Genomic DNA, 12,401 nt, shown 5'->3' with positions numbered 1-12,401 from the left:
TGACGGCACTCCATAAGGGGGAAGCGACGCACATCAATCAGACATTTGCCGCGCGAGTTAAGCGAAGCCTCGCCTGAGGGGGCAGCCTAGGAGCGAGACTTCTCTGCCGTCCAGCACGCAACCTTCTCCCATTCATCCATTCTCTCTCCCTCTCCGGATTGTCCTTTTCGCGCATCACGCATCCCGCGAAGGACTGGAATGCAGTCGACCCTCCCGGCATATCCAGGGATGCCCTAAATATGCCGGAGAGGGAGACCCGCACCACCCCCAATTCCCTGACAAGACCGTCCAGCTCATTCACCTACGCAGGGCAGTAAACCAGGGTGTGATCTTCATTATTTACGTTTGCTCCGCAGTGAAACCACTGCGGAGATGCCGCTTTCCATATTCTGAAAAGGTACGCAGGGAAGCAGCCATGTCCAGTCATCAGCTGAGTGGTGTGAAAGGTCGTACCTATAGAGTACGGCCTCTCAACCCACTCATCCAACCTGCCAGCAATAGCCGCCCTTACCCGCGCCCCCGTTTTCCCCGTTGCCCCTATTAGGATAATCTCCTCTTCCTTCCATGCAGCAATCGCCATCCTCCTGGCCTCAGCGCCCAACGCCCGGACAGGTCCCTCCGCGTCACCAAGGGTCGAATACACGTCCGCTAGTCGGGGCGCAAGATGATCAAGGGGAATTATCCCCGCAACCATCATTACCGCATGGAACGACACCGTTTTATAGGCGCAATAAACCCTGATCGCCACCCTCCTCAGGAACGATCGAATGGCCCTCTTGACACGCATGTCCTCCGCGGCAGCGCGCCACTACGCCGGCGCCTCATAAAGAAGCACCTATTGGATCACGCTGCCGTAGAGGCGCCTCTTCTTTTCCCGCGGTCCGTAAGAGTTTGGAAGGAGCCTTCCCAGAGACCGAAAGATCCCCTCCGCCTTAGGAATCAAGGCCGCGAAGTGAGGCCTGAACGTTAGATCCAAGTCAAACACCACGCCCAGGTACCTAACTCTGGGACCTATGAAAACCCGAGACATTCTAACCCTAATGGCAGGGGCTGGAATATTCCTGCGTTTGCGGAGGGCAGAGGCAGGGAAAGCTATTGCCTCCGTCTTTTGTGGCGCCACCTCGAGACCAAGCTCTTTGATCGCACCCACGATTAAATCGAGATTCCGTTCCGCGTTCGCGATCGCCTCTGACAGGTCCCGCCCTAATGACAGGAGGGCCGTATCGTCTGCATAACAGACGACCCGGGAACCCCCTGGCATCGGAACCCGGAGGACACTGTCATAGGCGATATTCCACAGGTTTGGTCCCAGCACCGAACCGTGCAGGACCCCTCACGACACCCGTCTTTCCACCAATCGTCCTCGCCTCCCGACAAACATCAACGATCGGTCCGATAGATAGCTCCTAACAATGTTCGCGATATACGTGGGAAGGCCCTTCTCGTCCCACGCCCGGAAGATGGTCTCCCACTGTAGCGAATTGAACGCATTGCTGATGTCCAGCGAGGTCATGATCCCGACGCGCTCACTGTCCACGCACTCCCGCACAATACTTTTCACCACTATAATGGCACCTACCGTTGAGCGTTCAACGCAAAAGCCATGCTGCGCCTGTGAAAGCAGACCCCTTGACTCCAGGCACTCACCCATCCTTGACACTATTATCCTTTCAAGAAGTTTTCCAATCTTATCCAGCAGGCAGATTGGTCTGTAGGAGGCAGGCAGGTCGGGTTGGGCGTCCTGCTTCTTCTTTATCAGGACCAGCCTAGCCCTCTTTCAGGCTGTGGGAAAGTTGCTAGTCCTAAGACACTCCGTGAAAAGCTCCGCGAGACCGACCCCACAGTGTACTGCTGCTGCTCTTATCACTATGACCGGGACCCTATCCGGTCCCGGAGCCTTCCCACCGGTTATCCTCTTCGCCGCAGCCAGCACCACCTCCGGCGTTACCGCTGCACCATTCACCTGCACCCCGCGCACGTTCTGAGCATTGATCTGCTCCACATGGGGAAAGAAACCTCCCAACAGCCGGTCCAAAACGTCCGGTTCGAGCACCTCCGTCAGGGGTGCAGGGTATTGCTTTAGCTTTCCTATGACAAGGCGATATGGTCTGCCGCACGGGTCTGCCTCCAGTGTCCCTATGAAGTCTATCCAGGCAGTTTCTTTGGCCTTCTTAATGGCCCTTTTCAAAAGTTTTTTAGTCTCCCTGCGGGCCTCCAGACACAGCTCTATTCTTCTTTGGTCCTTGCTGCATCTGGCCTTCAGAAAGCGCCTCCTAGCCGCAGTCGCTTCCGCCCTGAAAGCAGACAGTTACGGCGACCACCAGCACGCCTTCCTCCTCTTATTCTTAGTGTTCCCTGCTCTCGACAGTGCCATGTCGCACACGCGCACCAACATTCCGCGAAGCCACTTGATATACACTCGCGCACTGCACACACCACCAGGACGCGTCTAGTCGCCCGATATGAGACCAGCAGCGAGCATGTCCTCGTCCGCAGCCCGCGCATTCCACCTAGGCAAAGTCTTGTCAGGCCGGCTCAAGCCTCGGACCCCTGCAGTCTCGTGGCAATACTCAAAAACGACATACACATGGTCCGAAAGGTACTCTGCCTCATCTACCCTCTATTCCGATAAGCGGATACTAGTAGCTGGCGAGCCTCACGTGAGGTCAATAACGCTTGACCCTTGCGGCCGAACGCACGTGGGACGACCAATCCRGTTGAAGAGGTGCAAGTTCAACCGATTGGCCCAGGTAGAGAGCAACTCTCCCCTTAGGTTACCCCTACCCTCCGGGTCCCATCTACAGGCCCGGGCATTGAAGTCGCCAGCAACCAGMACCGGAGAGGTAGGGAATCTTCCCAAGAGCTCTTCGAGCTCGTCCAGGAGTCTACAAAATTCACCAATAACCTCGCAGGGGGAAAGTAGACAGAAATCACCAGCGAGTCCTCCCACTTAACAGGCACAAAGAAGTTATTCTTGAGCACCAGACTGCAGGGTCTTCCGCTTTCACCTTCCAGTACCGCAGATAGCGGAGCCCCCCTCAGGGACGAGAACTATTTCTTATCCCCGGGAGGCACCCACCACGGCTCTGCGATAACCGCGATCTCCGCCCCACACTCGCGCATACGCTGGATCAGTAGATCCTGTGCACCCCGTGCATGGTTCAGGTTTACCTGCACACATTGTACACTGTGGGACATTGTTAATGATGCAGGCTTCGCACACCTGTTCGTATCGCAGTGCTTGTCCGGCGCTACTGCTCCACTTGCGTCTCTTGTGGGGGTGGACAGATCCACGTCCATCACCATATCATTCCCCCTATTAATCCCCCCTATCGAAACACTAGGCACTCGAGCCTCACTAGCACTCGCGGTCGCGCACGTTTCGTTATTTGTCCTTCGCGGAGGGACCACCAGACACTCCCAGGTCCCCGCACGATGGTTCTTGTTCCTGCGCCCGGCGTCCCTGCACACCAGACACTCCACCTTGTTTTTGAAGTCCTTCGCGTTGGGGCCCGGTTGGCCACACTGATGGCAGAAGCTTGCCCTAGAGGTCGGGCTCGGGCTGCTCGCAGCAACGTGACCCCTAGCCAGGCACCGGTGGCAACGCAATGGTCTTTGCCGGAGCTCGACCACTGTTGCTCGGTATAGTCTGAAGTCTATCTTCCCTTTCTTGATGACAGCATGTGCTATTTCTACTGGAGCAGAGAAAACAGTCTCCCAGAGACGTCCCCTACCCATCCTTATTACACCAACCCAGATTTTATTGGGGTCAGAGTTCCCCTTTATTGTGAGGAGAGCGTTCCTCACAACAGTCAAATTTAGGCTTAGGTCGATGCCCATCAGCCTTAAGGATCTCATTCTCTGTGGCCGAGCGATCTTGGCCTCCGGTACCGTCCTCCTCAGAGCCTTGGCTACCCTGTCTGCCTTTACAGCGGCCTCCTTTCCCCTGACAATGAAGATGAAGGCTTCCGTCAGACCCCTCCTCATCGTCATACTCTCTACCCTAATCTCCTTGAGGCTAATTTTCTCCCTGGCCTTGGCAAGAGCATCCTGGTACGTCATTGGCTCTTTGCGTACCAGTGAGACCGCTGCAGTCTCTCTAGTTCCGCCGCCGCGGTTTTTCTTTTTCTTTTTCTTCTTCTTCTTCTTATCCATAGTGCCACTTCCTGTGGCACTTCTCCTGTTGCTCTCTTCTACCTTTTTTGAAGGTTCCCTCGTAGCAACAGTCCTCTCCGTCTGGTAGCGGCGCTTCTTTCTCCCCACCACCTCGATAAAACCTATCCTGTGAAGGGGCAACAACACACGCGGTAAGCACTCCTGGGGCGGGAGCCCTCGAAGTCCCTGGAGTAGGAGCACTCTTCGTTCCTCCTACCCCAGTCCCTTCGACCAAGCTTGTCCTTCGCTTGTATGATCTATTAGTGCTAGTGAAGGCGTTCCACAGCTCTACTTGGTTACGTTGTAGCGCCTCAATGCTCTTGTTGACTTCTCTCTACATGGCCATCACGTTCTTTTCTCTTGCATCCTCTAGCCTCTTCTCCAAAGCTGGGGGTGCTCTGTTTGCTGTGGGCATCATCTGTTTCATTTTACTTGGGGCAGCAAACGCCTTTACCCCCTGGCTTTGTTTTTCAGCTTCGCGCTTCTTGAGCTCCTTCCTGACCTAAGCGATCTCTTCATCTTTTTGACGGATGTTTTCATCCCTCATTTTAGCCTCCGTTCTCAGCTGAATTACAGCTTCAGCTCTTGAGAGCGTGGAGCCAGACTGCTTGTCCATTCGCTTCTCAATTTCATCGGCAATGATGAGCGCCTCATTGATGAGGCGCTTCATCTTGCCCGATACCTCTCCTTTCATATTAGAAAATCGCGCTCTTTCAATTCCCCTCCTCCTTAGGTTTAACCTAAGCTTGTCCGGGATTCTTCCTGCCTCCAGCGTTAGTAGCAGCTTTCTTCCATCATTCCCTTATGGTGCGTCCAGTTCGACGATGAGACAGTCGTCCTCCTCCGACGACGTGATGATACGCCTCATCCTCTTGCTCTCCCTGGTCTTGATCGGCGAGTCCGAATCCGACAGCCGCAACTCCCCTAAAGCCCTAGCTTCCCTCTGTTATTCCTCCAACCGTGCATCATATCTTGGAGCCTTCGTCAATTCGGGGGCCAGGTCACCTAGCTGCGAACAGCTTCTTGAGGCATTAACAAGAGTCTGGGCCGGGTTGTCTACCACAGACTCCTGACAGTTGCATGATGTCGACGATGAGTGGCCTGTCATACCACCACCATGCATCGCAGTTGTGTGAGTTTCCCTCCCACACGGGTTAGTCTTCAAGCTTGTATTTTCCATAATTTTTTGTAAAAAGGAAGGCACAAGCCCAGAGGAAAAGAAAGGAAACGAAGGAAGTGAGAGACAAGAAAAGAAAAAAAAAAGGGGATAGGAAGAATTACAGAAAGGTATAGCCACACAGAACATACACACACCATTGACACCCTCCCATTTAGTCGTCTCTTACGACAAGCAGGGAATACTGTGGGAGTATTCTACTACCCCCTACCCACAGGGGGGACCCTGACGCATCCCTGAAGCAACCCCGACATCCAACCCTGACGCATCTCTAAAGCAACCTTGACGCTCCCACCGTGACACATCTCTGAAGAAACCCCGACGTTCCCACCCTGACGCATCTCTAAAGCAAACCAGATGTTGCAATAACGACGCATTCCCGAAGAAACGCCGACTGTCCAACCCTGACGCCTCCCTAAAGCAACCTTGACGTTCCAACTCTGACGCATCCCTAAAGCAACCTGACGTTACCACCCTGACGTATCCCTAAAGCAACCCCGACAAAAAACCCTGACGCATCTATAAGGCAACCATGACATTCCCACCCTGACGCATCCGTAAAGCAACCCGAATGTTCCAACCCTGACGCATCGCTGAAGCAACCTCGAAGTTCCAACCATGACGCATCCATAAAGCAGACCCGACGTTCCAACAATGACGCATCCCTAAATCAATCCCGACGTTCCAACTCTGACGCATACTTAAAGCAACCCCGACGTTCCAACACTACAAGAACCAAGACGTTCCAACCTAAAGCATCCCTAAAGCAACCCTGACGTTCTAACCCTGACGCATCCCTAAAAAAACCCCGAATTTCCCACTCTAAGTAAACCTTGACGTTCCAACCTGGACGCATCCCTAAAGCAACCCCGACTTTCCAACCCTGACGCAACACTGACGCAACCACGACGTTCGTACCTGACGCATCCCTAAAGCAACCCCGACGTTCCAAACCTGACGCATCCCTAAAGCAACTATGACGTTCCACACCTAAAGCTACCCTGACGTTCCAAACCTGACACATCCCTAAAGCATCCCTAACGTTCCATCCCTAAAAAAACTTCGACGTACTAACCCTGACGAATCCCTAAAGCAACCCGGACTTCTAACTCTGACGCATCCCTAAAGCAACCCCGACGTTCCTAAAGCGACGCATTCCTAGAGCAAACTTGACTTTCCAGCCCTGACGCATCCCTAAAGCAACTATGACGTTCCAACCCTGACGCCATTATCAAGCAACCCCGACGTTCAAACACTAAAGAAACCCTGACGTTTCAACCTAAAGCATCCCTAAAGCAACCCTGACGTTCTAACCCTGACGCTTCCCTAAAACAACCCCGACGTTCCCACTTTAAAGCAACCTAGACGTTCCAATTTGGACGCATCTATAAATCTACCTTAAAGTTCCAACCCTGACGCATCCCTGAAAAAAATCCGACGTTTAAACCCTGACGTATCTTTAAAGCAACCCCGACGTTTGAACTCTTACGCATCTTGAAAGCAACCCAGAGGTTTCCAACCTGACGCATTGCTAAAGACCCCCTGACGTTTTTACCCTAAAGCAACCTTGACGTTCCAAACCTGACATATCTCTTAAGCAACCCCGACGTTTTAAACCTAAAGAAACCTTGACGTTCCAAACCTGACGCATACCTAAAGCAACCCCGACGTTCCAACCCTGACGCATCCCTAAAGCAACGCAAACGTTCTATCCCTATAGCAACTTCGACGTTCTAACCCTGACGAATCCCTGAAGCAAACCGAACTTCTAACACTGAAGCATCCCTAAAGCCACCTTGACGTTCCAACTCTGACGCAACCCTAAAGCAACTCCGACATACAACCCTGACGCATCTCTAATGCAACTCTGACTTTTCTACCCTGACGCATCCCTAAAGCAACATCGACGTTCTAACTCTGACGCATTCCTAAAGCAACTTTGACCTTTCAACAGTTAAGCATCCCTACAGAAACTCCGACTTTCCCACCCTGACGCATCCATAAAGCAACCACGATGTTTCAACCCATACGCATCCCTGTAGCAACCCCGACGTTTCCACCCTGACGAATCCCTAAAGAAACCCCAAAGTTCCTACTCTAAGTCAACCTTGACGTTCCAACATGAACGCACCCCTAAAGCCACCCCGACTTTTAAACCATGACGCATCCCTAAAGCAACCCCGACGTTCTAACCCTGAAGATCAAACACTGTCGCATCCCTAAAGAAACTATGACGTCCGACCTTAAAAAAAACCAGACGTTCCAACACTGACGCATCCCTAAAGTAACCCCGACGTTCCAAACCTGACGCATCTCTAAAGCAACTCCGACGTTTAAACTTTAAAGCTCCTGCGACGTTCCAACCCAGACGCATCTCTAAAGCAACCTTGACGTTCCAATCCAGACGCATCCCTAAAGCAACCCCGACGTTTCAACCCTGACGCATCTTTAAAGCAACCCCGACGTTTCCACCCTGACGCATTCGTAAAGTATCTCCGACATTTGAACCCTGACGCATTTTTAAAGCAACCCCGACGTTTGAACCCTGACGCATCCCTAAAGCCACCCTGACGTGTAACCCTGACGCAACACTGACACATCCCTGACGCAACCCTGATGCATCTATAAAGCCACTCCGACCTTCTAACCCTAAAGCAACCCGGACGTTACAACCTTGACGCTTCTCTAAATCAACCCTGACGTTCCAACTCTGTCGCATCCTTAAAACAACCCCGACGTTTTCACCCTGACGCAATCCTGACGCCACCCTGAAGCAACCCTGACGCAACCCTTTTTTTTTTTTTTTTTTTTTTTTTTCGTTAGGGGGAAAACCTTCAATAGGCTCCTTGGGCCCGGTACCCAAGGGAGTGTCGGATTCTTACCGACTAAAAACCCACCTGGTGCAAAAACATTCACTCGCTGGACAAAAGGAAGCGGATCCGTGATACTAATCACATTACAAACACACCTATTCTTTCATCCCGATGAGCCTGGCCGGTTCGCTATACTCTCATCCTCATTTACGCATCACTTATACCTTATTCAATAAGAAACAAACTAATTAACTAACTGTAAAGTAATTAACTACTACTTATACTACATAATTACATATATGTACATACCCGACCATCGATTCCAAGATGCACTGGTCGGGTTCACACAACCCATGCATCAGCATGCTCATTTTTCTCTTAGTCAGGTGAAGCGACGCACTAGACCAGGTCAGGCGCCGCTAAAGCTGCCCGAAGCCTCGCCCAGGGTGGCCGCCTAGGAGCTATTCTCCTTTGCGGCCTCGCATTTATTCTTCTCCTATTGAGAAATGCACGCTCTCTCTTCCTTTCAGCATCTTCCTTGGCCTTCATTACAAGTCCTGAAAAGGACTCGAATGCAGCACACACCCCCGGGGTATCCAGGGACAGCCTAACTATCCCGAGGAGAGTGAGTGGCACCCCCCCCCCAACTCCCTGACCAAGGAATCCCTAGCATTCGTCCACGCCGGGCATTCGATCAGGGTGTGTTCCGTGTCGTCCCTATCCGCGTCACAGTGATAACACCGTGGGGAGTCCGTTCTCCTGATACCATGTAGGTACGCAGGAAAGCAGCCATGGCCAGTCATCAGCTGAGTGGTGTGGAAGGTCGTACGTATAGAGTACGGCCTCCCAAACCACTCATGCAACCTGTCAGCAATAGCTGCCCTAACCCGCGCCCCCGTTTCCCCCGTTACCCCAATTAGTCCCAATTCTTCTTCCCTCCATGCAGCAATCGCCCCCATCCTGGCGAAAGCGCCCAGCACCGCCCTAATATTTAGAGGGACAGGTCCCTCCGCATTCTTAAAAGTCACATACACCTGCGCCAGTCGCGGCGTCGGATGATCAAGGAGAATAATCCCCGCGACAATCATTGCCGCATGGAAGGAAACCGTCCCATATGCGCAACACACCCTGATTGCCACCGATCTTTGCAAGGCCCGAACAACCCGCCTGATCCTCTGATTTTTCACAACAGCGCGCCACCACACCGGAGCTCCATAGAGGAGCACGGAGTAGATCACGCTGCTGTAGAGACGCTGCTTCTTCTCCCTCGGCCCATGGAGGTTTGGAAGGATCCACCCAATAGACAGAAGGATCCCTTCCACTTTTGGGATTAAGGCTTGGAAGTGGGGCCTAAATTACATATTTGAATCTAAAACTATGCCCAGGTATTTCACACTGGGCTTCACTGCAATACAAACCCTCTTGTATCTAATCACAGGGGGGGGAGCAATCCTGCGTCTGCATAAGGCAGAGGCAGGGAAGGCCATTGACTCTGTTTTCTGTAGCGCCACTTTCAACCTTAATCCCTCAATCTTATTCACAATGACCTCTAGGTCTCGTTTAGCCGCTAACAATGCGCAAGACAGATCTCGTCCCGCTAAAAGGAGGGCCGTATCATCTGCATAGCAGACCACACGAGACCCTCCCGGCAGCGTGACTCGGAGGACCCGATCGTACGCAATGTTCCAAAGTGTGGGTCCGAAGACGGAACCCTGTTGGACCCCACATATCATGCTTACATTATTTATTATGCCCTGCCTTCCTATAAAGGACAAGAGCCGGTTACGGAAATAATCTTTTATAATATTAATCAAATAGGTGGGGAAGCCACTTCCCTCCATCGATGCTATCACTATATCCCAGGGGAGCGAGTTGAACGCGTTTATTATATCTAACGAGATAAAAACGCCCACTCGTCTACCACTCGCGCACTCCTGTATATATCTTGTCACTTCTTCAATGGCTCCAAAGGTAGAGTGACCCACCCTGAAACCATGCGGACACGGCGAAAGAACATTTTCAGTTTTTAAAAACTCGCTCACCCTGGATACAACAACTCTTTCAAAGAGCTTTCCCACCTTGTCCAGCAGGCATATCGGCCTGTAAGAGCTGGGTAAGTTACCATCACTATCTTTTTTTTTCTCAACAACACGAGCTTGGACCTCTTCCATGCCCGTGGGAAGACTCCCCTCCTCAATAGCATGGTGAAGCATTTGGCCAGACCTTTACCACAGTGTATGGCCGCCCTCTTAAACACCAGGCTAGGAATCCCATCAGGACCCGGTGCCCTCCCCAGACCAATCAGTTTTGCTGCCCTACGCACCTCTTTAATCGTGACGACTATTTCCTCCGGGTCCACCACGTTGACGTTTGGGGCAACAGATCGCGCGCCTCCCGGAAACAGCATTTCAACGATCCTCATCAGAAGAGGAGGATCCAATACCTCAGTCAGGGGGGGAACACCTCGAGCCCTAAATTTCCCTATAACAAGTCTGTAGGGTCTCCTATATAGATCATCCTCTATTGTGGCTAAGAACTCTGTCCAGGCCAAGGCCTTGGCCCTTTTAATGGCCCGGACCAAATTTCTCCTCTTCTCCCTCCTGTCTTCTAGACACGTTTCGATTCTGTCCAGATTATTTCCTCGCCTGGCTCTCAGATAACGCCTTTTTGCCGCCGTAGCTGCTCTCCGTAGGACCACAATTTCCCGTGACCACTATGGTACAGCAGAACACCTGTTCACTGTTGTCCCCACCCTTGACATAGAAATGTCGCATGAAGTGAGTAGGGTATTGTCCGCCCATTTCACCAAGTCCCGTATATTATCACCATTGTCCCGTGTCCACTCACCGGAGACGAGGGCTGCGGCGAGCCTATCCTCATCCACAGTCCTCGTATCCCACTTAGGAAAAACTCTGTCCCTGGGGCGAAGGCTTCGGAAGTCTGTAGCCTCATGCCTATGCTTAAATATGATATATAAATGGTCCTAATGGGACTCAGCTTCATCAACCCTCCAATCCGATAAGCGGACACTAGCTGCTGGAGATCCCCACGTAAGGTCTACAACGCTCAACCCTTGCGGTCGAACGCACGTGGGGTGGCCAACATTGTTACCCTGGCTTAGGTTCAACCTATTAGCCCACATACAGAGCAACCTGCCCCTTGGATTGCTTCTGCCTTCCGGATCTCATCTGGGAAACCGGGCATTAAAGTCCCCGGCAATTAGTGTTGGAAGAGCGAGAAATGTGCCTAAGAGCTCTTTGAGCTTATCAGGGAGTCTACCAAAAATATTTAAATTCTTGCTGGGAGGAAAGTAGACTGAAACTACCAGCGAGTCCCCCCATTTGACGTCTACAAAAAATAAACCCCGACGCACMAGGCTACAGGTTCTTTCGCCTTTGCCCGCAACAATCGCAGAGATTGGAGGCCCCCCCCAGGGATGAGAACCATTTCTCATCCCCGGGAGGGACCCACCACGGCTCCGAGACTATCGCAATATCCGCCCCAATCTCCCTCATCCGCTGGCCCAACAAGTCCTGGGCGCGACGCGCATGGTTTAGATTGGCCTGAATGACCGTGGCCATTGTAGTTTCTTATTTTATTATTCACATGAAGGGGCAGAATTTAACTACCTAACCTCCATTTCATTGCCGACACTYAAACCCGCACTATTTACAGCACTTTTTTCGCCCGCACTTCCCGGAACGTTTTTTACGCACCCTGACGTGTCCCGTCGGCCCGCGACTCCCCCCAAAATTACGTCTCTCCCCTTGATAGGAGGTACCAACGGACACTCCCAAGACCCAGCCCTGTGCGAAATTCGGGAACGCCCCGCCTCCACACAGATCGGGCATTTTGCTTTGTCCCCGCAGTCTTTTGCCACGTGCCCCGTCTCCCCGCACTTGAAACACACACCCATCCTGGCACCCGGTGCAGGACAAGATGCAGCAACGTGACCTCTCGCCAGACATCTGTGGCACCTTAGAGGCCTAGGTCGAACCGGAAATACCCGGACCCTGTTCCACCCCACAATAATACTACCCCTGTCAATAGCAGCCTGACACAATGTCGTTGGGGCAACAACTGTGACCTCATATCTACCACCCCTGCCCAGATAAATACTCCTCATATTAATTAGGTTGGGGTCATAACCCGCCCTGATCTCCTGTAACCCACACCTAATCGCCGTCAAGGTGGTAGTTAGGTAAATACCCATTAATCTTATGGGATTAGTCCTCTAAAGGCCTTCCAATTTTGGC

At 52.2% G+C, this 12,401-nt stretch overlaps 1 protein-coding gene across 1 annotated transcript; it reads right to left on the bottom strand.

Annotated features, from left to right (window-relative positions):
- Positions 1–301: 301 nt before the first annotated feature.
- LOC106792698 lies at positions 302–694 on the bottom strand. The gene has a single exon (XM_014759200.1). It carries the CDS (start codon positions 692–694, stop codon positions 302–304), a length of 393 nt encoding a protein of 130 aa, XP_014614686.1.
- Between the last annotated feature and the right edge of the window lie 11,707 nt (positions 695–12,401).

The sequence above is a fragment of the Polistes canadensis genome, unplaced genomic scaffold, assembly GCF_001313835.1.
Source record: "Polistes canadensis isolate GaletaPanama2010 unplaced genomic scaffold, ASM131383v1 scaffold_565, whole genome shotgun sequence".
NCBI lineage: Eukaryota > Metazoa > Arthropoda > Insecta > Hymenoptera > Vespidae > Polistes > Polistes canadensis.
The sequence above is the reverse complement of the archived record's forward strand: the minus strand, read 5'-3'. Positions and strand labels throughout refer to the sequence as shown.

Coding starts and splice junctions, on each gene's coding strand:
- LOC106792698 (XM_014759200.1), bottom strand. CDS start 694: ATGGTTGCGGGGATAATTCCCCTTGATCATCTTGCGCCCCGACTAGCG.